This window comes from Papio anubis, chromosome 19, assembly GCF_008728515.1.
Source record: "Papio anubis isolate 15944 chromosome 19, Panubis1.0, whole genome shotgun sequence".
Classification (NCBI taxonomy): domain Eukaryota; kingdom Metazoa; phylum Chordata; class Mammalia; order Primates; family Cercopithecidae; genus Papio; species Papio anubis.
The window spans coordinates 41,397,311-41,424,348 of record NC_044994.1 but is presented as its reverse complement, the minus strand read 5'-3'; the positions used below and the strand labels follow the sequence as shown (position 1 = coordinate 41,424,348).

Sequence of the window (27,038 nt, the reverse complement as noted above, 5' to 3'; positions counted from 1 at the left end):
TGAAAATCCAAAAATTAGCCAGGCATGGTGGCAGGCGCCTGTAATCCAGCTACTCGGGAGGTTGAGGCAGAGAATTGCTTGAACCCAGGAGGCAGAGGTTGCAGTGAGCCGAGAGGATGCCGCTGCACTCCAGCGTGGGAGACAGAGCAAGACTCTGTCTCAAAAAAAATTAAAAAAAAAAATAATAATCAAGCTATATGGATAACTCCCATATAAACTATTTTGCTAAAAACAGGTTTTGATGATTTTTTTTTTTTTTTTTTAAAGAGAGAGAGTCTTACTTTGCCGCCCAGGCTGGAGTGCACTGGTGCCATTGTGGCTCACTGCAGCCTTGATCTTCTGGGCTTCAGTGATCCTTCCACCTCAGCCTCCTGAGAAGCTGGGGCTACAGGTGCATGGCACCACACCTGCCTAATGATTTTATTTTTTGTAGAGATGGGGGTCTCCTGTGTTGCTGAGGCTAGTCTTAGGCTCCTGGCTGCAAGCCATCCTCCTCTTACCTTGGACCCCCAAAGTGTTGGGATATTACAGGCATCAGCCACTGTGCCTGGGCCCAAATATTTTTGTTTTTAAAAACAAACTATGTTGATAATGAAAAAGGTGTTATTGTAGTAGTTGCCTTGCCTTACAACCATAGCTTAGGGAATTTTTTGCTTAATAGAGCTGGCTTTCAAAAGCCATGTTGCAATTCAGTGCTGAAAATTAAGCAGGTTGATGTAACAATATTAGTGTAATTACTGTGATAATGACTTTTAAGGTGACTGGGTTTTTATAAAAATTAAAAAATTAAAAGATGAAAAAACAGAAAAATATAACAAAATAAGGAAAGCAATGAGAAAACGAATAAAGAAAAAAATTACATTAAGAAAACCGAAAGTAGCTGGGAGTGGTGGCTTATGCCTATAATACTGGTAACTTAGGAGGCTGAGGCAGGAGGGTTGCTTGAGGTCAGAGTTCAAGGCCAGCTTGGGCAACATAATAAGATTCCATCTCTACACACAAAAAAATCGAAAAAACTTAGCCAGGCATGGTGGCACGTGCCTGAAGTCTCAGCTGCTTGGGAGACTGAGGCAAGAGGATTGATTGAGCCCAGGAATTTGAGGCTGCAGGGAACTGTGGTGGTGCCACTGGACTCCAGTCTGGACAATAGAGCAAGGCTCCAAATCTAGGGGCAAAAAAAAGCAAGTAATATTTACTTATTATATATAATGTGGAAAGCATACTAAAATGTAAACAAGGTAGTAATTGCTCATAATTTGAAAACCCTGACATGGCATTGTTGATATTTTTGTATGTTTTCTTCTACTTATGCAATGGATATAAATTTATATATATATCATCCACCATACAGACACACACACACTCACACACACACACACACACACACATTTTAATCTGTGTTTTTCATTTGACATTGTATCAGGAATGTGTTCATGTTTTAAAATACTTTTGGGAACAGCAAAAAAAGATATGCATTTATTGCTCCAAATTCCAGTAAATATGGTGGTTCGGCTAAAATAAAAATAATCTCATATTAAGCAGTACGTATGTAATCGCTGCAAATCTTTAGTGACAGTTTCATATAAATGGTATTATTTATATTTTGTTTACACTCAGCAGCATGTCAGGAACCTCTTCACATCAATAAGTATAAGTGCATATCAACTTTAAGGGCTTTGTGAGTATGCTTAGTTTCCTTTTTGGAAAAAAAAATATTTAAAGTGCTCGTCTACTGTCAACAATTTTCCTTGTCTTTTTTCTTTTTTTGGTCTGAAAATGTTCTATTTTTTTCTTCGCTTTTGAAGCATATGTTTTGCTGGATATAGAATTTTAGATAGACATTAATTTATTTTCCGTAATTTAAAGGTGTCATTTCGTTATTTTTTAGCTTTTCTTGTTTTTGTTGTGAAGAAAGCAGTCAACCTTATTGTTGCTTCTTTGAAAATAATGGAATTTTTAACTTCTGGCTGCTTTTAAGTTTTTCTTTTTATCTTTTGATTTTCAGTAGCCTTAGAGTGAGGTGCTGAGGAGAAGTTTTCTTTGTTTTTTTGTTGCCTGAGGTTTGTAGAGATTCTTAAATCTGTGGGTTGGTGTCTTTTATCAGTATTGCAAAATTCTTTGCCATTATCTGTTTATATATAAAATTTTTGTTCTATTCTGTCTCTCCTCTCCTCCTGGTACACTTGTTATACTTGTGTTCAATGCTTTTGTTTCCATTGTGTTCCATATACTTGTTAGGACTTTTTTTCTTTTGTAGTTTACATTATTTTTCTCTCTGACCTTCAATGAGATATTTTCTGTTAATTCATCTTTAGTTTCTAGTCTTTTCCTTTTTTTTTTTTTTTAAATTTTTATTTTGAGACAGTGTCTCACTCTGTTTCCCAGGCTAGAGTGCAGTGGCACTATCACTGCTCACTGCAACCTCAGCTTCCTGGGCTCAAGAGATCCTTCCACTTCAGCCTCCTGAGTAGCTGGGACTACAGGCATATGTCACTATGCCTGAATAATTTTTAAGTTTTCTGTAGAGGTGGGATCTTGCCATGTTGTCTTGAGCTTCTAGGCTCAAGTGATCCTCCCATCTAGGCCCCCACAAAGTGCTGAGATTACAAGTGTGAGCTACTGTCCCTGGTACTCATCTTTTCTTCTGGTATGTCCCATTTGCTGTTAAAACTATCTACTGAGATTTTTAAAACAAGCTTTTAATTTTAGAATAGCTGTAGACTTATGGAAACATTTCAAAGCTAGTATAGAGCGTTCCTGTATACTCTTCACCTATTTCCCCTATTTTAACATCTTACTTTAGTAGGGTACATTTGTTTCAACTAAGGAATCAACATTGGTACAGATATACCCCAGAGATATTGTGGGTCAGTTCCAGACCACTGAGATAAAGCCAGTATTGCAATAAAGTGAGTTGCATGAATTTTTGGTTTCCCCGTGCTTATAAATGTTATGTTTACATTATACCATGGTCTATCAAATGTGCAATAACATGTGTTAAATGTACGTATCTTAATCTTATAACTGTATCACAAAAAAATGCTAACACATCATCTGAGCCTTTAATGAGTCATAATCTTCTTGCTCGTGACAACATGACATCCAAGATCACTGATTCAACCAGGTGCGGTGGCTCACTCCTGTAATCCCAGCACTTTGGGAGGCTGAGGTGGGCATATCACCCGAGGTCAGGAGTTCAAGACCAGCCTGGCCAACATGGTGAAACCCCATCTCTACAAAAATACAAAAATTGACTGGGCATGATGGCAGGTGCCTGCAATCTCAGCTACTCAGGAGGCTGAGGCAGGAGAATCGCTTGAACCCGGAAGGCAGAGGTTGCAGTGAGCCGAGATTGCAGCATTGACTGCCTGGGTGACAGAGTGAGACTCTGACACACACACACAAAAAGATCACTGATTAGAGATCACTATACAGATATAACAATAAAATGCTTGAAATATTGCAAGAATTGGCTGGGCATGGTGGCCTGTAATCCTGGCACTTTGGGAGGCCAAGGCGGGAGGATTGCTTGAGTCCAGGAATTTGAGACCAGTCTGGGCAACATAGCAAGACCCTGTCTCTACAAAATACTAAAAGAAAATTAGCCAGACATGGTGACTCCTGAGTAGCTACTCAGGAGGCTGAGATGGGAAGATCTCTTGAGCCTGGGAGGTTGAGGCTGCAGTGAGCTGTGATCACACTACTGCGTTCAGCCCCATAGGTGACAGAGTAAGACCCGTTTCAAAAAAAAAAAAAAAAGAAAAAAGTAAGTAAATAAATATGAAGACATTTTGCAAGAACTACCAAAATGTGATGCAGAGACATGAAGTGAGCATGTGTTGTTGGAAAAATGGCGCTGATAGACTTGCTCACTGCAAGGTTGCCACAAACCTTCAATTTGTAAAAAATGCAGTATCTTTGAAGCACAATAAAGCAAAGCATGATAAAATGAGGTTATGTTAATTCTATTAACTAAACTGCACACTTCAGTCTTTCACTTGCTTTCTCCTAATGTGCCTTCACTGTTCCAGAATCCCACCTAGGGTGCCACATGACATCTAATCGTCATGTATTTCTCTGGTCTGCAACAGTCTCTCAAATTTTCCACATTTTTGGTGCCTTTTGATGATTTTGGGGAGTATTAGTAGGGTATTTTCCAAAATGTTCCTCAATTTGAGTTGTCTGATGACTTTCTCATACTTAAACTGGGGTTATAGGTTTGTGGAAGGAAGACCATGGAGATGAAGTGCTGTTCTGAACACACTGTATCAAGGGGACATGCTGTTAATATGACTTATCACTGATGGTGTTGACATTGATCACTTGGCTGAGGTACTATTTATCAAGTTTCTTCAGTGTAAAGTTGTTTCTTTCTCTCCTGATTCCTTCATTTTCAAAGGGTAGTTTTTCTAGATATAGAATTCTTGGTTAACATTTTTTTCTCTTTCAGCACTTTGAACATATTATTCTACTGTCTTCTGGTCTCTATTTTTTCAGATAAGTCTGACATTAATTGTATTGTTGTTCCCCTGAAAATGTTGAGAGATTTTTTCCTGCTGCTTGTAAGATGTTCTCTTTGCTTTTTAAAGGAGTTTTTTGGCCAGGCGTGGTGGCTCACACCTGTAATTCCAGCTCTTTGGGAGGCCACAGCAGGAAGATTGCTTGAGGCCAAGAGTTAGGTGCCAGTCTGGGCAACATAGCAAGACCCTGTCTCTACAAAAATAAAAATAAAAATAAAAATTAGCCTGGCATGGTGGCTTGCATCTCTTAGATGTGTAGATTAATGGTTTTCATCAGTTTTGGGAAATATGTTGCCTTTTTTTTTTTTTTTTTTTCTTTTTTAAGGAATAGGGTCTCATCCTCTTATCCAGGCTGGTCTTGAACTCCTGGCCCCAAGCATGCATCCCACCTCAGCCTCCCAAAGCACTGGCCATTATTTTTGTTAGGCTTTTTATGCTTAGCTTTATTACCTTTTTCCTGAATGTACACATGAGGTTTTCTTGATCAGATTTCTTTTCTTTTTTTTGAGTGAAGAGTTTTGCTCTTGTTGCCCAGGCTGGAGTGCAATGGTGTGATCTCCACTCACTACAACCTCCACCTCCTGGGTTCAAACGATTCTCCTCCCTCAGCCTCCCAAGTAGCTGGGATTACAGGCATGAACCACCACACCCAGCTAATTTTGTATTTTTAGTAGAGATGAAGTTTCACCATGTCAGTCAGGCTGGTCTTGAACTCCTGACCTCAGGTGATCCACCCGTCTTGGCCTTCAAAGTGCTGGGATTACAGGCTTGAGCCACCACGCCCAGCCCAGATTTCATATTAAATACTTCACAGTAAATAAGACGTCCATTGGTCCTTCTTTGTCCTAGTTCTTACCCACTAGGATAATGCTGTGAGAGCCAGGTCAGTTGTTTTGTATGATAGACTCCTTGTAGGTGAGGGATGAGGAAAAACATTTGCCAGCTTATAAAGGGTAAAGAAGCAGCTGTACCGTCCTCTCCTGAAAGAGTCTGCTCTTTACTCTAGCCCTTTGGCATATAAATACAATTTTTTCAGGAGCCAGGTATCCTCACTTCTTGTTTTGGCATTTTAACCTAGGGATATCTCCAAGTTCTGTGGCCTCATTTGTCCTTTTTTTCTTTTTTTTTCTTTTTGTTCATGAAACTTTTTCCTTTAACTCTTGGTGATAAATATTTCTCATTATGCTTTTTCTCTGTATGGTTTTTCCTATAATTTGATGAGGTGTTTTGATTGGTGTATTAAGATCCTTTTCAGTTCAGAAGTTTGTTTTTCTTTTTTCTTTTTTTCATTATGGCTCTGATTTTGTGTTTTAGTTTCTTCTCCTTACCTCTTGATCACCCGTAATGTTCAGGTTGGATCTCTGTTCTTTACTTTCTGTATCTTTTTGTCTCTGTTCTTTTCTCATATTTCCTCCTTTGTATGATTGATTTCAATGTTTTGTACACGGCCAGTTCTCCTCTTTTACTATTGTAGTGTATGTTTTAGCTGTTATTGCATTTTTAGCTTGTTTCTTAATCATTTCTAGTCTTTTGTAGATAGGCTGCTCTCCTTTTTGTTGTTGTTGTTGTTGTTGTTGTTGTTGTTGAGATGGAGTCTCGCTCTGTCGCCCAGGCTGGAGTGCAGTGGCATGATCTTGGCTCACTGCAACCCTCGCCCCCTGGGTTCAAGCCATTCTCCACCTCAGCCTCCCAAGTAATTGGGATTACAAGCATGCGCCACCATGCCTGGCTAATTTTTGTATTTTTAGTAGAGATGGGGTTTTACCATATTGGCCAGGCTAGTCTTGAACTTCTGACCTCAAGTGATCTTCCTGCGTCGACCTCCCAAAGTGCTGGGATTACGGGTGTGGCTCACTGCACCCAGCCGTTTTTTTTTTTGTTTTTTTTGTTTTTTTTTTGAGACATGGTCTTGCTCTGTCGCTCATGCTGGAGTGCAGTGGTGTGATCATGGCTTACTGTAGCTTCAACCTCCTGGGCTCAAAGCAGTCCTTCTGCCTGGCCTCCTGGATAGCTGGGACCATAGGCATGCACAACCACACCTGGCTAATTTTTGTATTTTGTGTAGAGATGGGGTTTTGTGATGTTGCCTAGGCTGGTCTTGAACTTCTGCCCACAAGCATTCCTCTCACCTTGGCCTCTCCAAGTGCTGGGATGCAGGTGTGTGCTGCTGTGCCTGGCTTGCTCTCTTTTCATTACATGTGTTTCCCCCAATGGATTTCTGTTCTTTTTTAAAAAATAGATGGTTAATTTTCCTATTGTCCATTGTTGATTGCTATGTATTAAAATTCTTTTGGCAATTTTGATTTAGCTTTTCTTCTGAGGTTTCACTGTAACTCATTTCTTATCTTCTGGTTGCTGTTGTTGTTATTTTCTCGTTTTCATTAAACTAACATATTTATGGAGCACCTACTATATTACAGGAATTATCCCATAAGCTTGGGCTGTGACTGCAAAAAACACTGACCCAGGTCTCTGACCTCATGGATCTATTTATTTCATTGAGGAGCCAGATAATTAATAAGTATATCTAGTTTATATAATGGTGGCTGTTGAGAAAAATAAAGCAGAGTAAGGGGATGGGGTATAACCCATGAAGGTGCCTTGTTTGCTCCCAGAGAAGCTGCGTTTATTTCCTCTGTTGCTTGTGTAGATCCTATAGATGCTTGTTGAATCTGCTGTTATTTTAGTTTGAGAGCAAATTGATATATTTCCCAACCTAATTTATAGAGCCCGAGAAGGTTTTATTTGTCCAAGTCTTCTTAGTTTAAATGGGACCTTCATTACCCTCACTTCTTGGCTTTGAGGTATGAGGGAATTCTGAAGTTCCCAGGTTGATCATCTGCATCAGTGTCTTTCTACCTCTCCCTCCACCATATGCTGCTGTGTTGTCCAAGCCGAATATGTATCTCTAAATAAGGATTCTTAAAAAAAAAAGTACCACGATCTTATGAAAAAAACAACTTTTAATATCACAAAATATTCAGTGTTCAAATTTGTAATTGTCTCATTTTGTTTGAACTGGGGGCCGAATAAGTTCACACATTATTTTTGGTTATGTCTTTATATTTCTTTTCATAGCAAGTTTCCCTTTTCATCTGTCTTTTTCTTCTTTTCCCTCTCTCAGTGTATTTATTGAAGAAACTGAGTGGTGGAGTTTCCCACAATGTAGATTTTGTTCGTTGTATCCCTGTGTGGGGTCATCTTGTCCTCTCTCCTCTGTATTTTCTCTACATTGGTTGTTGGATTTTAGAGCTCATGAGTCTTTCAGTGAGATCTTAGAAAAGTTTGTTTCAGGGGCTAGAAGCAAATTTAATCTCTCATCTCAAACAGAAATCCTGTCTACAATACCCTTATCTGAATGTTACCCAAACTTTGCTTGAATTCTTGTAGAGATGGGGGCATTCCCTTCTTTACACAAGCATCACTAGTTAACAGACTGCTACAAGTTCAAGCTCTAGCACCAGGTAAGTTAGCTCTTTATCAAGCACTGTTGTTATCTTAATTTTACAGATGAGGAAACTGAGGCAGGGGCCAGTTTGGTAAGTTGCCAAGTGTTCTACAGCTGGTCAGTGGTGGAACTGAGATTTGAACTTTGTCAGATTCTGTAATCTAGTCCTATTACACTTTTCTGCTTTCCGGTTGGACCTCCTGTGTTGTTACTCTGGTTCTCGAAGCTCATTCAGCTTCAACATAGCATTTTATTTGCACCAATTAACTGTGATCATGTAAAATTTCTTTTCTTCTACCATTGAGATATTTTGGAATCTTGAATCTACCATGGAGTATTGTTTAAAATCATTGAGTGTATTTAATTTTATTAACTTACTACCCTAATCTTCATCTTATCCAAAAGAGTATCATGGAAACTTTTTAACTGTCTTGGTAGGTAAGCTCCACGAAGACAGGGAGTTCTCTTTACAAATATTTCCTTAGTATCTGAAACAGTGTGGGCACATATGAGTAGCTCAATAAATACATGCTGATTGAATGAATGAATGAAGAAGGTACACAGCGCTTTAATTATATCACTCAAGTAGTCTGGTTACTCTTTCCAAAAACACAATGTTTTATTTTTTTAAATAGCTAATCATTTATACATTCAACAATTACAAGGCCATTCAGTAATAAAGGGGGCTGTTGAATGAACAAAGATTTCAAAGTTGGGATTCTGAGTGATGATTGTAGTCATGTTACCCTCAGCTTAGTTTGTTTCAGCATTTTGTTTGGATTTACAATAGCTAGATAAAGTCCCACAGAGATGCACTTGCAAACCTTAACTGTTTTTTTTGTTTGTTTGTTTGTTTTTTCTTAAAAAGTTTATCCTGAGGTCTCTGGGTATTTTTTCATTAACACTAAAACTTGAAAGAGGAATAGGACATTTTTGTTTCAAAGTGAAACTCTTAACATTATCTACTATCTTATCACATATCTATTCTTTTTTTTTTTTTTTTTGACAAATCTTATTTTATTCAGATAGCAGTCTGATCACACATGGTCCAACAACACTCAAATAATAAATCAAATATAACCAGATGTTAAAGATTGGTTTTCAAACATCATAGCCAATGATGCCACGCTTGCCTATGATCTCTCCAACATAAAACCACATCAACACCTCAGTGGCCACCAAACCATTCAGCATAGCTTCCTTAACTGTGAGCTGTTTGAAGCTACCAGTCGGAGCACTATTGACTATTTTTTTCGGGCTCTGAATAGCTCTAGGGATCTCAGCAGGGATGGGAGGAACCAGCTCAACCTTGGCGTAGTACCAAAATGTGGCCAATCAAGGCTTCGAGTAAGTCATAGCTGCATTCACCAGAGCCGGGGTCTTCTCAACAAGGTTAGGGACAAATTGGGCCATGGTTCTGGAATGCAAAGTCCGTCGCCCGGAACGACCGGCTGAATGTCACCCCCACATATCTATTCTTGATTGTGAAGGCTGGACAAAAACTGCTGATTGACAACAAATGTTGCACCTTGCTACTCACAGTGGTATTCTTCAGCTAGCAGCAGCAGCAGTGGATGTCACCTGGGAGCGATAGAGATGCAGAATCTCAGTGCACATTTCACATGTGGAGTCCATTTGCATTTTAATAAGAATGCCTTGTGATTTAAATACACATTAAACTTTGAGAAGTACTGTCAACTTCAGTTAGGAGTATGGTGGACCTGAGCTTCTGAACTTCCACCAAGCTCTCAGATAATGCTGTTGTGGCCAGTCCATGAGCCACACTTGGAATAGCAAAGTGCTTGTCATTTTATCACAGTTAGAAAGTTAGGCAATTACTTGGATTGACTCTCAAGTCATGACAAGAATACATATGCAGCAGGGAGTGAGCCTGGCAGTTATTAAGCACAATGCAGGTATGCTGTAATGCTGTACTTACTCCCATGTATAATATTTTAAAATATATATGTATGGGCCTGAATTTTAAAAAAATATTCTGGAAAACTTCATTTTTTCAAATCTTGACACATTTCAATAAGTTCAAATATGCCAGCCTGGGCAACATAGGGCCATCCCATCTCTACAAAAAATACAATTAGCTGAGCATGGTGGTACATGCCTGTAGCACTAACTACTTGGGAGGCTGAGGCAGAAGGATCACTTGAACCCAGGAGCTCAAGGTTGCAGAGAGCTATGACTGCACCACTGCTGTCCGGCCTGGGTGGTAGATCAAGACCCTGTTTCTACATTTGAAAAAAAGAAGTTCAAATATATGCAAAATTCCCAGATCTTCGTAAGAATGAACTTTCCTGGCTCCCCAAGCCAGTGTGTCTGAGTGTTTGCATTTCTAGTTTTCAAACTAGTTAAAAATACACTTCAGAAGAGAAACAATTATCCAGGACTCTGGAATCTCATATTTTGAAAACCACTGGTCAAGGAAGAAGACTGTGTTTGCTACTAACATATTGTTGACTTTAAGCCCAGAGCTTAGCCTTTCTGAGCCTGTCTCTTCATCAGTCAAATGAAAGGTTCTACAAAATAATCTCTCCCTTCTGATGAATTCTTAGCTTCCATGCTTCTGTGACTTGCTGTGCAGCCTAGTAGAGCTTTATAGTTTCATTAAGTCCAATTTCTTGATTATAGAGGTTGCTTCACCTAGCAGTTTAAAGTCAAAGATTTGAGCCAGTTGATAAGGATGTTTCCTTGAGCAAGTAGCAACCTCCAGGTGAGGATCTGTGAAATGGAAGCAATACTAGTGCTTTTCCTGGAGGGTTGGTATGAAGATTAAATGAGTTAATGCATGTAAAGCACCTACTCTATGTTGTTCATCATATGTTAGCTGTTGTTTCTTTTGCAGATGAGAAAACTGAGGTTGGAGAAGTAAAGTGATTTGTCTGAGGTTCAGTATTCAGTTAATTATAGACCTGGATCTAGAAACTAAATCTGATTACTGATACAGTTGCTGAAGTGCCCGTCATTTAAAGTTAAAAACAAATTCTTTAAAGTTTTGGCTGGTCAAATAGCTCCCCCTCTAGCCACACCGCTTTGTTGATATATTTTCTTAATTTTTCATTCAAATGATTTGTGATCTGGATGGTGTTTTAGATTTAATAAACTTTTATAGTTTATTATATTCTATATACTGGGGACATATGATCAATTTTTGAGTTTTTAAAAATCTTTTCTAGAGAAAGATTTAGTGTGTAACTTGACTATGTCTGTTAACTATTATTTTTTCCTTTATGATTTTGGATTCTGAGGTAAGATGGCTACTTGTACTGTTTCTATCATTTTCATTTTGCAGATCAGTTTTTGATGTTCAGAATTAAGACCAAGAGCAACAGTTTCTCTCATTGCTTATTTCTGTAATTAGGTGTGAAATTAACAGTAAGGTTGGTCACTGAGCAATTTCAATATGGCATTTGGTTTTATAAGTGTTATGATAAGCTCACTTTGATTTTAGTTCTTAAATTTAACTTTTTAAAACCTTTTCTTCTCTTGCAGTTGAAAACAATCCTCGAACAGGAAATCTTGGTGCACTGATTAAGGTCTTCCTTTCTAGAACCAAAGAACTAAAACTCTCAGCAGAATGTCAGAAGTAAGCTGGCTAATTAAACCATGTTTGCTTTATATTTAACAATGTGAATTTTAGTTTTCATTTATTGGTGGAAGTGGACTGTGGTCTTTTGAAAATCTCTGTGAAGGAATTATTCTTATTATTAAGGAAAAAAGGTAAAAGAGGTATTAGGTTAGTGTCTTAAGTCACTGGGGTGAGATTATAGATTTTGGAATTTGATTTCAGGTTTTTAGACAATCTTTATATGCTTTAAGAAGATGAATAATGATGTAATTATCATTAAGAAGGTAATCCCCCCCATTATCACTGCTGCTGCTATCTAGTTTAAATGATGACTTAGTCTGAGTTTTATTTCATTCTACATCTGTTGCCGTTATTTCCGTCATATTCTTTACATCAATGAAAGGTTAACTTTTTATGCACTGAAGCATTTTTCAAAACCATGTTTGGGTGTCAGTCTCTGAAAAGATTAAAAGATTTTGCATTGTCTTGCTTATAAACAAATTACATTGAATCCAATAAAGTTTTTCTTGGGAGTTCATGGTCATTAATACAAATAAAAAGTATTTTACTGTGCTGCAGGCAGTGCCTCATTGAAAATTTTGGTTACATATTTGCATATATTCTTTTTATGTTACCACAATTTAAAAAAATTTTTTTGTAGCCTTCTTCTCTTTTAATTGCCTGTATGTGGTATACCTGTTAAGAACAAAGAACAGTTGTTCCTACAGTCATCAGTAAAGATTTTTATTAAGTAGATTCACTATGTAAAATATGTGGAATGAACTATGAAGTAAAACATAATATCGCTGGTACAATGTAATAAATCATGAGCCATTAAAATATATGGACATTGTCCTAATATTACCAATTAGGATGGACAAAATGGTTGACAGATCAGGAAGAAATAATGAACTAGAAATAAACCGTGATGCTAATGTTTAAATATTGATTCTTGTATGATTTTGGTCTTTCTAGCCACATCTTCATTTGGCAGACACACAATGCTTTGTTTATTATTTGCTGTTTGCTGAAAGTGTTCATCTGTCAGATGTCGGAAGAGGAATTACAACTTCATTTTACTTATGAAGAACAATCTCCTGGCAATTACAGTAAGTATTGTTTTTGAAGATGTTCTGGATACAGCATGTGTAACATTATAAGGATAAAATTTCAGGAATAAAAGTATAATTTTGAAAATTCCAGTTATCCTTATAATTTTCATTTTAAAATGAACTTATACTGTCATTTTTTCTTTTTCTGTATTAATTTAAATGAGTCAAGACTCAGAATTTTTTTTTCCTTTTAAATAAGAAAGCTGATGGGGTTGAAAGTTTCATTTATTTTGACTTTCATGCATGTGGATGAAGAAGAAAGTAACATAAAAATAAAACTCACACAAGTATTTACTTCTTTCAGAAAACAGAGGTGTCAGTTTTAAATATCATTGCCAAGTCAATGTATTATTAAGGGAGCCAACTAGTCGGATTTTATGTTAAAGGTTACTTTCCTAGAGTGCAGCAATAGCTTCTGGGTCTGAGTGTCTTTGAGACTACAACACTTTATCAGAAGTAACGTTTTCAAGGACAGTTTTATGATGCCAAAATGTGTCATCTTTTTCTGAAGATGTAGGGAAAGGTTACGCTTCACACAGTCTTTCCTTTCTGAGGGCAAGGCAGTGTTGCCCCGTAGTTTTCTGAGTTCTGTTTTCAAAATAGATCTCTACCCTCATCAGGCTGACAGCATCACCTGTGTGATTCAAGGTCATATGTTACCATCTCTTGTGGGGACAGGTATTGGGAGAGAACTTTGTGATGTGTATACTTTCCATGGAGGTCTGTGTGCTATGTGGATTTCGTGTATATACATAATCACACTTAACTTTCAAAAACCAGGAGTAATTTTTCACTGTGGTTTCAACTGTGGTTGCTAAATACCTGTTTTTAAATGTCAAAGTCAAATATTGACAAATGGAAACAAACGTATAAAAGAGTTACTATTCATCTAGGTCAGCATCACAATGTACTGATTTTTCAGTATATCCATGTCTATGGGGAATATTTAATTCTGTTATAGAATTTTTATTTTTATTTTTATTTTTTTTGAGATGGAATCTCGCTCAGTTGCCCAGGCTGGAATGCAGTGGTGCGATCTTGGCTCACTGCAACCTCTGTTCCTGAGTTCAAGCAATTTTCCTGTCTCAGCCTCCTGAGTAGCTGGGACTACAGGCACATTCCACCATGCCCAGCTAATTTTTGTATTTTTAGTAGAGATGGGGTCTCACCATATTGTCCAGGCTGGTCTTGAACTCCTGACCTCCAGTGATCCATCCCCCTTGGCCTTCCAAAGTGCTGGGATTACAGGCGTGAGCCACCGTGCCCGGCATAGAATTTTTAAAAACAATATTATGGGGAAGTAGAAGAGATTCTGTGAAAAGTTAACCTTTTGTGCATTCAAGCATTTCTTAAAACTATTTTTAGATGGCAAAAATCTTATGGAAATTCTGGTTATATCATTTAAATATATTAGGGTATTATGTTACATTTTGAGCAAATGAAATGACATGATACAAGAAAACAATAGTTTACAATACTTTCAACTCAAGTAGCAGAGTGACCGTGTGTATTTATCTCTTCTCCCTCTGAAACCCCATTACCTGATGGTAGAGGAATTTTCTACACATACTATCGAGCAACTTAGGACAGTCATTTCATCCTTCTTTAGGCTCCTTATGGCCTCTTTTGAGATCAGGAAACGGTTTTGGAGAAATAGAATATGAATTTCTGTTTTACTGCAATCTTTTCCTCAGTGTATTTCCAAATTAGAGAAGGACATTCTTCTTGACTCACACTTTGAAAATACGATTTTACCATCTTCTAACATTTTAGCATCTTTTCTGTGACTTGATAGCCATTTGGCAGGTTCATGTCAAAGGAGGCTATTGCCTTTCATTTCTGTAAGGTCCAAATCTCACTAAGTTCTGCAGGTTTTGAGGAAACTGAAAGGTGGCAAACATCACAGGGCAGGACACCACTGCCTCATAGCAATGCTGTGTGCAGGGCATGTAGAACATTTAGCAGGCAAGAGCTCTTCATTTTCTTTGGTTAGAAGTTTGTAGACTGAATGGAATTTGCTGCAGTTTACATATGCCCTGTACCCAAATATGCAGATAGATGAGCAAACTCTAGTTTGTGCTTGAACAAGATATCAGCAATCTTTTGTCTTCTGTTTATGTGGAAATATTTTTTTTCCCTCTACTGATGCTGGACAAATACAGGTTGAGTGTATTTAAATTCAAATTTCATCCTTGAGAGCCTGCTGAATTTAAAATATCACAATTAAGTTTGTTTCGTAAGTGTTCTAAAGTTTCTTTCCAACAGATGACATTGTTGGCTGGTTGCAGGGAAGCAAAATCATATGTTCCACTTTTCTTTGAAAGTTATTGTATTAGGGTTCTCTAGAGGGACAGAACTAATAGCATAGATGTATATATGAAGGGGAGTTTATTAAGGAGTATTGACTCACATGATCACAAGGTGAAGTCCCATAATAGGCCCTGTGCAAGCTGAGGAGCAAGGAAGCCAGTCTGAGTCCCAAAACCTCAAAAGTAGGGCTGACAGTGTAGCCTTCAGTCTGTGACTGAAGGCCCAAGAGTCCCTGGCAAACCACTGGTGTAAGTCCAAGCATCCAAAAACTGAAGAACCTGGAGTCCAGTGTTTGAGGGCAAGAAGCATTCAGCATGGGCGAAAGATGAAGGCCAGTAGACTCAGCAAGTCTGCTCCTTCCACCTTCTTCTGCCTGCTTTATTCTATTCGTGCTGGCAACTGATTAGATGGTGTCCACCCAGACTGAGGGGGGGTCTGCCTTCCCCAGCCCATTGACTCAAATGTTAATCTCCTTTGGCAACACCCTCACAGACACACCCAGGAACAGTACTTTGCATCCTTCAATCCGATCAAGTAGACACTCGATATTAACCATCACAGTATCGCAATTACTGTTCTACATTTCATAGCTAAAATGTGGATAACTTTATTATTCTTGAATAAAGCAAGCATATCAATTTTAGCAGTTTTATTTGCTGTCATCTTTTATTTTCTCTTCTGTCCCAGAAGACCATTTCATGGAAAGTCATTTATTGTTTTGCCCAGTTTTGAGTTAGTATGAATTACTACCTCATTAACTTTGGGGGATGGGGGGAAGGGGATAGGTACTGAAATTATCTTTGATGCTGTTAAAAAAATGTTAAATTTCAGATACTATACCATATTAATTTATTAAGTAAAGAATACGTTTCTATAAAGGGTGAATAAAATGGCAATGAATATGTTTGTGTATGTGTGTGTATATATATATATATATACACACACACACACACATATATATGTATTTTTTTTTCTTTTAAAGTCCAAGGCAGGTGTAGTGTGTGTGTGTGTGTGTGTGTGTGTGTCTTTTCCCCTTTCCCATTTTGTAACTATGAGAGCCCCATGTGTTTAGGGGCTGCCCCATGAGTATTTCCCTTGGATAAAAATGTTTACCTTGTCTTCTCAGGGGAAACAACTCTCCAGTTTCATTGTAGATCAGACATTCCTTTCTTGGATTCTGTGCTTTCTACTCTGAAGTAATTCCTGCTGAACTTTTGAGATTCTGCTCTAAAAAAGATAGGCAGCCATTTTTTTTGTTTTTGTTTTTGTTTTTGTTTTTTGGAGACAGAGTTTCGCTCTTGTTGCTCAGGCTAGGGTGCAATGGAACGATCTCGGCTCACTGCAACCTCTGCCTTCCGGATTCAGGTGATTTTCCTACCTCAACCTCCCAAGTATCTGGGATTAGAGGCATGTGCCACCATACCCGGTTGCTTTTGTATTTTTAGTAGAGACAGGGTTTCACCATATTGGCCAGGCTGGTCTTGAACTCCTGACCTCACGTGATCTGCCCACCTCGGCCTCTCACAGTGCTGGGATTACAGGTGTGCTCCACTGTGCCTGGCCTGGGCAGCCAAATTTTATTGAAGCTACCTTTCATTAAGCTACCTTGGAAAAGGGAGCTGAGGCACAGGAAGCAAACTGAACTGTCCTAATATTTTTAGAGATTGAGCATTTGTCATTTCACCAAAGTTTATTTCAATAATAAAAGTCCCTTTGACTCCACATTTGATTAGTGGTACTGGAAAAACAAGTATTTCTCCTTCTTCCCCCTAAACTTTCACAGGCAAAATACATTTTCTGTCTCTTTCTCAGTCACTAAGTAGGAAAGGAACATAAGTCAAAACTTTCTAAGTTGTTTCTGAATATAGCTAGATTTTTTGCTGGTCTTGATCTTCTTTTGGGATTGATCATTATGTTCTCTGACTACCACATAACTGTATGTTATAGTATAGACTTAATCAAGGATTTGAGAAAGTTAACTAAGTTGGTGTGTGAGAGATTCTGCAGAATTTTGGTATTTTGAATGTTATATACTTTGTTTTTTTCTAGGAGGGAATGTTTGCAAGAATTATATAGAATTGAATTAATTTAATGTAACTATCCCCAACACTCCATCATCTTTCACAGTTATCGTTTATCATTCAGCAGTGATTTTCAGAGCTTGTGCTTCATACATTGAGTTTGAGTTTCAAGAGAGGAATATGTTTAATTTATTATGTTGATAATTAGCCTTCTATATTTGTTAAATATATACTGATGTCTAAAGTTAGAGCCTTTAATTAGAATTGTGTCTTGCGTGTGTTAGTTTTGTTAATGCTGGCCTTCGTGATTGTGATGCCAGCAGTACCAAAAACATAGTTCTGCTTGGCAAGTTGCAAACCTTCCCACGAAGTGCTAGCAGCAAGAATGGAGTGAATGTTTATCCTCACAGGGCCCAAGAGCATAGCCCACTCAATACCTGCAAATCTAGCACTTTGTTTTGTATTATGTACTACAAAATATGCATATTTTATACTTTATTTAACATGATATTGTCAGAGGCATGGGAACCAGAACAACTCCATCTTGAATAGGAGCTAGGTAAAATTAAGCTGAAACCTACCGGGCTATATTCCCAGACAGTTAAGACATTCTAAGTCACAGAATGAGATAGGAGGTTGGCACAAAATACCAGTCATAAAGACTTTGCTGATAGAACAGGTTGCAGTGAAGGAGATGGCCAAAACCCACCAAAACCAAAATGGCCATGAGAGTGACCTCTGGTGGTCCTCACTGCTACACTCCCACCAGCGCCATGACAGTTTACAAATGCCATGGCAACGTCAAGAAGTTACCCTATATGGTCTAAAAAGGGGAGGCATGAATCATCTACCCCTTGTTTAGCATATCAAGAAATAACCATAAAAATGGGCAACCGGCAGCCCTCGGGACTGCTCTGTCTCTGGAGTTTTTTTCCTATACTTTCTTAATAAACTTGCTTTCACTTTGCACTGCGAACTCGCCCTGAATTCTTTCATGCGTGAGATCCAAGAACCCTCTCTTGGGGTCTGGATTGGAACCCCTTTCCTGTAACATATTTATCCTGTTACAATATCATTTTTATTTTAATATAAAATTATTTTTCATTATATACCATTAAGTGAATTGATGCACTTTAGAGATATGCTGTATTTATTTTGGGGCCAAAATCTCAGAGTATCCCTGCACCCCCCACCTTTGTCCAAGCTTGGGACGCAAGATTTTTTGTTGTGCATCCTAGGTATTCTAATGTAAGGATAGTGGGAAAAAGACACTTTTTCAACCATAGGCCACATTATCAAGATAGTTATCTCACTGAAAGAGCCATCTCTGTGGTAATCTGTCAGTGATTCTGTCCATATACTGACAGAGCTTTTCTTTCTTTCTTTTTTTAATTTGAACCTGACATTGTGAATATATGCTTTCTTTATACAGAGTTGACAGTTCAAGATTTTATACTTTTTTTTTTTTTGAGACGGAGTCTTGCTCTGTCACCCAGGCTGGAGTGCAGTGGCGCAATCTCGGCTCACTGCAGCCTCCACTTCCTGGGTTCAAGCAATTCTCCTGTCTCAGCCTCCTGAGTAGCTGGGATTACAGGTGCCCGCCACCAGGCCCGGCTAATTTTTGTATTTTTTTTTTTAGTAGAGACGGAATTTCGCCATATTGGCCAGGCTGCTCATGAACTCCCGACTTAAGGTGATCCGCCCGCCTCGGCCTCCCAAAGTGCCGGGATTACAGGCGTGCGCCACCTCACCTGGCCCTATACATGCTCTTTAGTGTTGTTGTTTGTGTTTATAATTGAGCCTACTCTTGGTCCACCAGCTTAAGTCCAGTGAATATCTTTTAAGACTAAAGACTTTCTGTTTTTGGCATATGTAATTATTTTTACCTTAGTCTTCCATGTTGTTAGTTTGAGATTTCTACTTTAGCCCTTTTTATATTTTCTGCCAATTTCTTTTTACAGTTGATAAAAGAGCAATAAAATTAAATGATTACACAGATACTGTTGAAAGGGGGAAAAATGGAGCATGACCACGCAGTAGCTGAAGACATCCATTTATCAGCTGATATATGATATCTGATTTAGGTATATGAAAGACTGTTTGGGGTCAATAATATACAGTGGTACAGGTTGTTTGAAGGTCGAATTTACAAAAGTGGAGGGCCATCTGCAAACAATTGAGCGAAGTCAACTGAGGCATCTTAGGTATGTTGGCTTATTCCACACACAGCATTTTTTTCTTTATTCCAATCCATTGTAATACTGCTGTGATCACATGGATATTGCTGGCATTTTCAGTGAAGCAGTCTTTATGAGAGTAATGTGTCAGTAAGCTCTTAGTTTGTAATCTAAATTTGTGAGGATTTTGTATTTGAACATTTTCCCATAGGCTACGTATGATGTGGTAGCAGATTGTTAGAGAGAATTTGTATTATTATATGAGGATAGCTCTTTCCATTAGTCCATGCCTTTTGAGAATCAGTCAAAGGGGACAAAACCAGCCCTAGGCAAAACTATGAAGTAATACAAACTTGTTTCCATTTTCCTTTGGCCTTCAATGTGAGTTTTTCTTTCCTCTTGCCAAGGTAATACTGATATTTATTTTACATTTTGTGTCTTATAAATCCAATATTTTAAGTCCTTAAGGGCCTAAATCTGTTGTTTGTTTTTGGAAACACTTCTCATGGCTTGTTTCCTTATGTATTTGATGACATTGATTGTATTTTTTTTTTTTTTTTTTTTTTTTGAGACAGAGTTTCTGTCACTCATGCTGGAGTGCAGTGGCATAGTCACAGCTCCCTGAAGCCTCAGCCTCCTGAATAGCTAGGGCTACAGGCACATACCATCAAGCCTGGCTAATCTTTAAAGATTGTTTTTGGTAGAGATGGGGTCTCACTATGTTGCCCGTGCTGGTCTCGAATTCCTGGCCTCAAGCAATCCTCCTGCCTTGGCCTTCCAAAGCGCTGGGATTATAGGCATGAGCCACCGCACCTAGCCGTGTTTGATCTTATTTGAGGCTCCAAATAAGGGAGAGATTTGCATTTGCTTCTAAAGGGATCCAGGGGCTGTAACATCTGATGCCATGTTAGCTTCCTGCAGCGATTCTTGACTTAATATGGAGTCTCAGGTTCAGGCCCCATTCCTTGCCACTGACTGAGGCTTAGTCTCCCTGTAGTGGGCTCCATTCTAACTGGCATTCGTCTTCTGGGTTACGTACCTTAGAGTTTGCTTACTGCTCAGTGTTTTACTCTGGATTAAAGTCCATTTATTTGCTTGTAGGTTCTTTTGGTTATAGGGTTGGAGTCCTTAGAAATTTGCTTTACATTCTGGAAGCCCATCAATGCACTAAAAAGTATTATTTTAGCCAAGAACTAGATGTTTTGTATAGGAGGGCTCATTGGAGTAACGACTCCACCATGCTGCAGTGATAGTGTCTTTTTCTTTTTCTTTCTTTTATTCTTTGGAGACAGAGTCTCGCTCTGTTGCCCAAGCTGGAGTGCAGTGGCATGATTTTGGCTCGATGCAGCCTCCACCTCCTGGGTTCAAGTGATTCTCCTGCCTTAGCCTCCTGAGTAGCTGGGAATCACAGGCGCATGCCACCATGTCCCGCTGATTTTTATATTTCTAGTAGAGACAGGGTTTCACCATGTTGGCCAGGCTGGTCCCAAACCCTGACCTCAAGAGATCCACCTGCCTGGGCCTTCCAAAGTGCTGGGATTACAGGTGTGAGCCACTGCACCTGGCTATAGTTTCTTTACAAATATATTTTTTTTAAATGAGGGAAGAAGACTTTGGAGATTTAGAGGCTGAAGATAAAAGCAACTAAGTGGGAGTGGTGGGAAATAAAGCTGAAAGGAAGGTCCAGGGGAGTAGGAGGTGCTAGGATGAAGAGCCCAGAGAGGGAGTTAGTCCTGGTTTTTTTTTTTTTTTTTCTGAGATGGAGTTTCGCTCTTGTTGCCTAGGCTGGAGTGCAGTGGCGTGACCTCAGCTCATTGCAACCTCCGCCTCCCAGGTTCAAGCGATTCTCCTGCCTCAGCCCCCCAAGTAGCTGGGATTACCGGTGTGGGCCACCATGCCCAGCTGATTTATGTGTTTTTAGTAGAGACGGGGTTTCACCATGTTGGCCAGGCTGGTCTTGAACTCCTGACCTCAAGTGGTCCGCCCCCCTCGGCCTCCCAAAGTGCTGGGATTATAGGCATGAGCCACTGCGCCCAGCATTAGTCCTGTTTTCAAAGAGATTACCACCTGTGGTGCAGTGGGCAGCTCTGCGAGCACTGAGGGGAGGGAGGCAGCAGATCAGCTGCCCAGACCTGGGGCGAGTGAGGTGCGTAGGCCCAAGACACTGCATAACCCATGAGTACAGCTTTGTAGAGAGTAGGAAAGAGACAGGACTCAACAAGGCCAAGCAAAAGCCTGGCTTTGATGGCACTTCCATGGCATCAAACAGTTCAATATAAATTTATTTTTAAAAAATTATTTTGTGGGACTTGCTCTCAAGCATAGTGGATTAAACATGCGTGTTTGCTTTCTCCTGGAACTCCAATAAAATATCAGCAAAGGGACTTTTAAAAAGTCGTGAATTTATTAGATTGAGGAAGAGAGGGGAACACAATGTTAATAACATTTTGAAAGTTGGAAAATGGAGTAATGATGAGCTTCACTGATCTGTGAAAGCTGAAAGCTAAATGGCTTCAGGGTTGGAGAACTCCAGAAAAAAAGCCAGTTCTCACTCCAGAACCCTGGAAAGGCTTAGGAATTAGAAGTGCCAGGTGTCTCTGAAGGCATTCCGGCTTGGTAGGAAGAAGCAGTTCTGTCCAAGGTTCTGTCCCTTGCCATACAGTCAGGAGGCCACCCCCCTTTCCAATTTAATACTACAGATCTGTTATCCGTAGAGGCTGAACTCAGAGAGCCTCCTGAGTGAACTCTCAGGCACTGAGGAAGGAGGGTGGCCTACTGAGACCAGGGCTCAGTGGAAAGGCCACATATGGAAGAGTAAGGTGTCTTGACTTGGCTGCCAGAATGCTGGCACCAGGATTTTACCCACCTTATTCCCTTTCCTGCCAGATTAGTGATACTCTTATAGAGAAAATGAACCAAAACGGGGAAATGGCTTACATTTCAGTGGCCCCATTGAAGCAGCCCAAAGCCCTCCAGTGGGAACCGCTGTTTGGCAGGCTCTGCCTGTGCACACCACGCTTCCAGTCAGCAGTGGCCTCACGCTGGTGGGTCAGTGGAGAGCCAAGGATTCCAAACAGTGAAGGCAACGGCTGACTTGTGAGAGATCAAAACAAAACAAAAAAAGGATACAAGATAGGAAATTTGTGGAAGTATATTTAAAATTTGTTAATTACCCCCTCTCTAACACAAGCAGTTTCCTTTCCATTCTCCCCAGGCTTAAAACATTTTTGAAACTCTTTCTTTGGAATCACCCTAAAAACCTGTGGCATATTTGTTTTGCCAAACTCGATGGCAGTGAGTCCTGTGAAGCTAGCTTTGTTTTTCCAGATGGCTCAGGTGCTTTGGCTGCCACGGCAGCAGGTTCCCTGCTCTCCTTTCTCTGCTGGAACTGGGCCCTAGAGACCAGGGCAGGCGGTAGCTCAGGAGGTAAACCCAAATTTGTATAGTATAAATTTGCTTTGTTTGTTTAAATAGCAAATTTAATAATTTAACCTTATAGGTAAGCAAAGCAATAAACAAACCCATGTGGAAAAATGTGGCTCAGAGAAAAAAGAAAGCATGGACTTATTCCTTTAAAATATTGACTTGTAATATATGATTTGTAATCGGTCTCTGCAGAAAAACGAAAGTGCCTCTAGGAATTCCTGAACTGTTCTTTGGTCATATAATAGGTGTAATTGTTTTGTAATATTTCTGTCTCTTCTCTCCCTTTCTTTCCCTTATATTATTAGTGGAACAAAATCAATTAAACTTTTCTAATAGGCACATTTTATAATCAAACCTGGTAGAGTATATTATCTTTTAGGGTAATTAGAAACATTTCTGTTTGACCAAAATAATAGCAGTCAACCAGAATTATTATCGATTTGATTGAATGGTATAGGACACAAGCTTATAAATATTGTAGTGCACTGAAACGCAGATCACTTTTCTTTTTAAAAGAGTCCTTTTGCCTTTCATCTTTATGATTAACCTACAAGAGACATTTTGGTGTTGCTAATTAGAAGTTTAAATCTAATATTTTAGAATATTTTAGAATAACTTCAATGTTAGTTTCACTATTAAAGTGGCAAAAACCTAGACTCTACCATGAGTCTTTCATTTTCTGAATATAAGTTTTTAATGAATATAATCTAATTATGTGTCTTCCATTTTAAGGAAGCCAGTTTTATTCTGAACTTCTAAGGTACTCTGTTAACCTGTTTTTGGAGTACAGCCCTATTCGATTAAGTTTTTAGTACTTGTATTTGGCACAGTGTAATTTTGGGGAGCATTAAAAAACTGGCAGTTCAACCTTCTGAATGCAAAGAAAACAAAGACAAAACTCTTTTAACATTTCTTTTAATGACTATATATATTCTGATTTAAATCCATATGTTTTATTTTTCTGGTTGCTTTGTTTTCTAATGATCAATGAGCGCTTTTTAAAAACAATTTTTTTGCTGTCTTCCCTTCCCCTCCTACTGTGATGGAAGGCCTTTGATTAGGACAGTATTGTACTGTTCTCTGGTTCTCTCCCTAAGGACAAAATGAGAGTGCTATCTCAGCACATGGTGCTGAATGGATGCTGGATAGAATGAACTAACAGGGACTGCCGCTTAATTTTGGGTATAGATTATTAGAACCTTAAAGGACCCTAGATATCATCTCGCTTGTCTACTCCTTCCCTTGGTGAAGTTCACAGGGACTAGAGCAGTGGGGCTTTAGAATGAGAGCGTTCCAGGGATAGGGCTGGGATTTTAGTGACCTTGTTCTGCACAATACGGATGATAATAGCTTATATTTATTCATTGTTTTAGATTATTTGTACATTGGATTTTGAAGGAGTCAAGAACTTCTAGTATGTGTTGATAAATACATTGTGTGTCATCCTGATGTATAAACTAATACGTAGTACTTCAGATGTCTCCCTCCTAACTGGGCCTGTAGTACTCGGGGTTTTGTATTTACAATGTTCAGTGAAACATGAATTGGTTGAATAGTTTCCCCCAACTTTGTATAGAAACATATCTTTAAAAATAATTTAAAGGATATTTTCCTTTTAATTTTTTCCCTTGAGAGTATAGATTTGAGTTCAAATCTGGATTCTGCCCCTTACTCTAATTAAACTAACCTGAGCCTTGATGTCTTCATCTATAAAATGATTATCATAATCATTAACTATTCATCAAGAGTTATTGTCAGGGTTAACGTTAACATGACATTGAATATAAAGTGCTCATCACAATGCCTGTCCAAGGGTAGAGTACTCAGTAAATGCTGTTAATGTGATCTTACAGAAACTAAGACTTAAAATACTAAAATATTTGTCTGGAGCTATTGTGGTAATTTAAAACTCTTTAAGGGAGAATTCTGGTTTGTTTGTTTGTTTTAACAGTCAGGGTCTTGCTATGTTGCCCAAGCTGGCCTCCAACTTCTGGGCTCAAGAGATCCTCCTGCCTCAACCTCCTGAGTAGCTGGGACTATAGCATGTGCCACTGTGCCCAGCATTGAGAGAGAACTCTTAGGAGAGAAATGTGCTCTATAAGTTATAAAACTTCACAATACAGTAAACACACTGAATCTTTGCAAAGACCTTTGCTCAAAGAACCTCAGTTTATTTTGTCATTGACCTGCAAATTTCAAGAATTTTTAAGATTCTCTTTACTGCATGAAATGCTTGAATGTGTTACTATACTTTTTGTAGGTGAGTTTATATTTATTTTTTGGAACTAAGGAAGATATTTGGCCTTATAAGAAAGCTAAGGTGATATAAGTGCTAGTTGGGAAAGGAAATAATGCAATATGAATGGCTTGCTTGATGTCAAACCTAGTAAGCAGTCAAATCTTGTCACTCTTCACTTAAAATACAATTATTTACTTCTATATTAGCTGAGAAGCAAGAATTTAGAATTCTGAGGAATTTTTTTTTTTTTGGGAATGGAAGTCAAGATATTTCAGCTGGATATTGCTTATTGTCTTTTGTTAGAGCTTTGGCCTTGAAATATTATATTTTACTTGTATGAAATATATTTATCATCTTCATTATTTTATTAGATTGATAACAAAGCTGTGTGTATACTCCTTAATTGACCCAAATGTAAATTTGGCTGAGGTCATGATTTGAGTGGCACATGGAGTTGAATAGAGAATCCTTGTCATCATTTTAATATGTAAAAATTAAGTGTTTTTATACCCCTGGAAGTTAAAAAATCAAATCAGGCACCATCTGTGGTTCCTGAATACTTGGTCTCTCACCTTCCGTAATTAAAAAACTATGCTGGCTGCTTGGCTGAACAGGGGTGTTATTAAACTGGCATTTGGTCTGAAATGTTCCTTAGGGAATCACTGAGTGATTTTAAGTGTTCTTTCTTGGGCCTGGGACACTACATCCTGTAGAATGAGTTAAGGAGTGACTGTTTAGCAAACATATATTGAGTATATATTATATACCAACAAATCAACTTGTTGGAGTAGGTTGTTAACTTGAGTTATGTTGGGCAGCCTTGGCAATGAGAGGGATTTTAGTTAGATCTGGTAACTAACCATGCAGTCCCAGAGACAAGTGTGACTTACTCTCTTATTTTATTTTTTTCACTAATAATAGAGCCAAGCCCGATGGTTCTTGGAGTGAGATTTAATTTGGTTGTTGAACTTGGGTCTTGCCGTGTGTCCTTTTTAGCATTGATTGGTGTGTTCAGCATGATTTAATATTCTTTTCAAGATTTGTACTTACCTCTCATGGGGTTACTATGCCAGTTCTTTTTGTGGCAAAGCAGGATGAAATTTCTTTATAATTTCTGAATGCTAGGTGATATTGTGGCCTAGAAAAGAAATTGCTAAACTTTTTTTTGAGACTCCAAGTGCTTTGATGCTTTGCAATTACCTGCTGGATTTTTTCTGAGATACCTGGGCTCAGTTCAGCAAATTGTATTGAGTACATATTATGTGCAAGCTCGGATAGAGTCCAGTAGGGGCCTGCTTGCTCGTAGACAAAAAATGATGGCATAATGTAACCAACATATGCAATGCAAGAGGCATGAACGAGGCATAGATACTTTATAGATTATTCAGGGTGAGGCAAGGGAGTGGGTTTCATGGAGGAGATGAAACTTAGGATGGTTCAGATGGATACAGATGGGCTTTTTAAAAATTAGATTTTTATTGTTGGAGGCTATTCCGGGCAGAGGGAATGTTACTGAGGTGTGAAATGGCATGTAGCAGATAGCTTGGCATTGCTGGAATATACACTGCAGTACTGGAGGGAGATAAAGGTACAAAGGGATAAGGGAACTATATCTCCAAGAATCTGGCATGCTGTACTTTGGAGCATGGAATTTTTTTGGTATATATTAATCAGCTTAAAGTAATTGAAAAGACCTAAGCCAGGAGAGTGAAAGGATAGAGTTTAGTTAGCTCTCTCTGATTGTAACCTGGAGTTCGGATTGCAGAGGAGTAAAATTGGAACTAAATACTAACTAGTCATGAAGGTTAAAGGAGTCCAGGAGTCAGTTTTCTTTCTTTCTTTTTTTTTTTTTTTTTGAGACACAGTCTCGCTTTGTTGCCCAGGCTGGAGTGCTGTGGCGCGACCTCAGTTCACTGCAGCCTCTTCCTCCTGGGTTCAAGCAATTCTCCTGCCTCAGCCTCCTGAGTAGCTGGGACCACAGGCGTGCGCCACCATGCTGGACTAATTTTTATATTTTTAGTAGAGGTGAGGTTTCACTATGTTGGCCAGGCTGGTCTCGAACTCCTGACCTCAGGTGATCTACCTGCCTTGGCCTCACAAAGTGCTGGGATTATAGGTGTGAGCCACCACACCTGGCCCAGGAGTGAGTTTTAATTTAGTAAACTTGTTTAGCTGAACTGTGGTGATGAGATAATGAACAAAAAA

At 38.8% G+C, this 27,038-nt stretch overlaps 1 protein-coding gene and 1 pseudogene across 7 annotated transcripts in view; one reads left to right on the top strand and one right to left on the bottom strand.

The window, feature by feature from the left end:
• Positions 1 to 27,038, top strand: part of DYM (dymeclin) — a 154,651-nt gene that overhangs the window by 63,875 nt on the left and 63,738 nt on the right. For all 7 annotated transcript variants that reach the window (XM_031658824.1, XM_031658820.1, XM_031658821.1 and 4 more), the window contains 2 exons: positions 11,473 to 11,566; positions 12,524 to 12,657. In XM_031658824.1, the coding sequence (XP_031514684.1) occupies positions 11,473 to 11,566; positions 12,524 to 12,657 (228 nt within the window). The remainder of the gene's footprint in view (positions 1 to 11,472; positions 11,567 to 12,523; positions 12,658 to 27,038) is intronic.
• Positions 8,956 to 9,381, bottom strand: LOC116271479 (annotated as a pseudogene).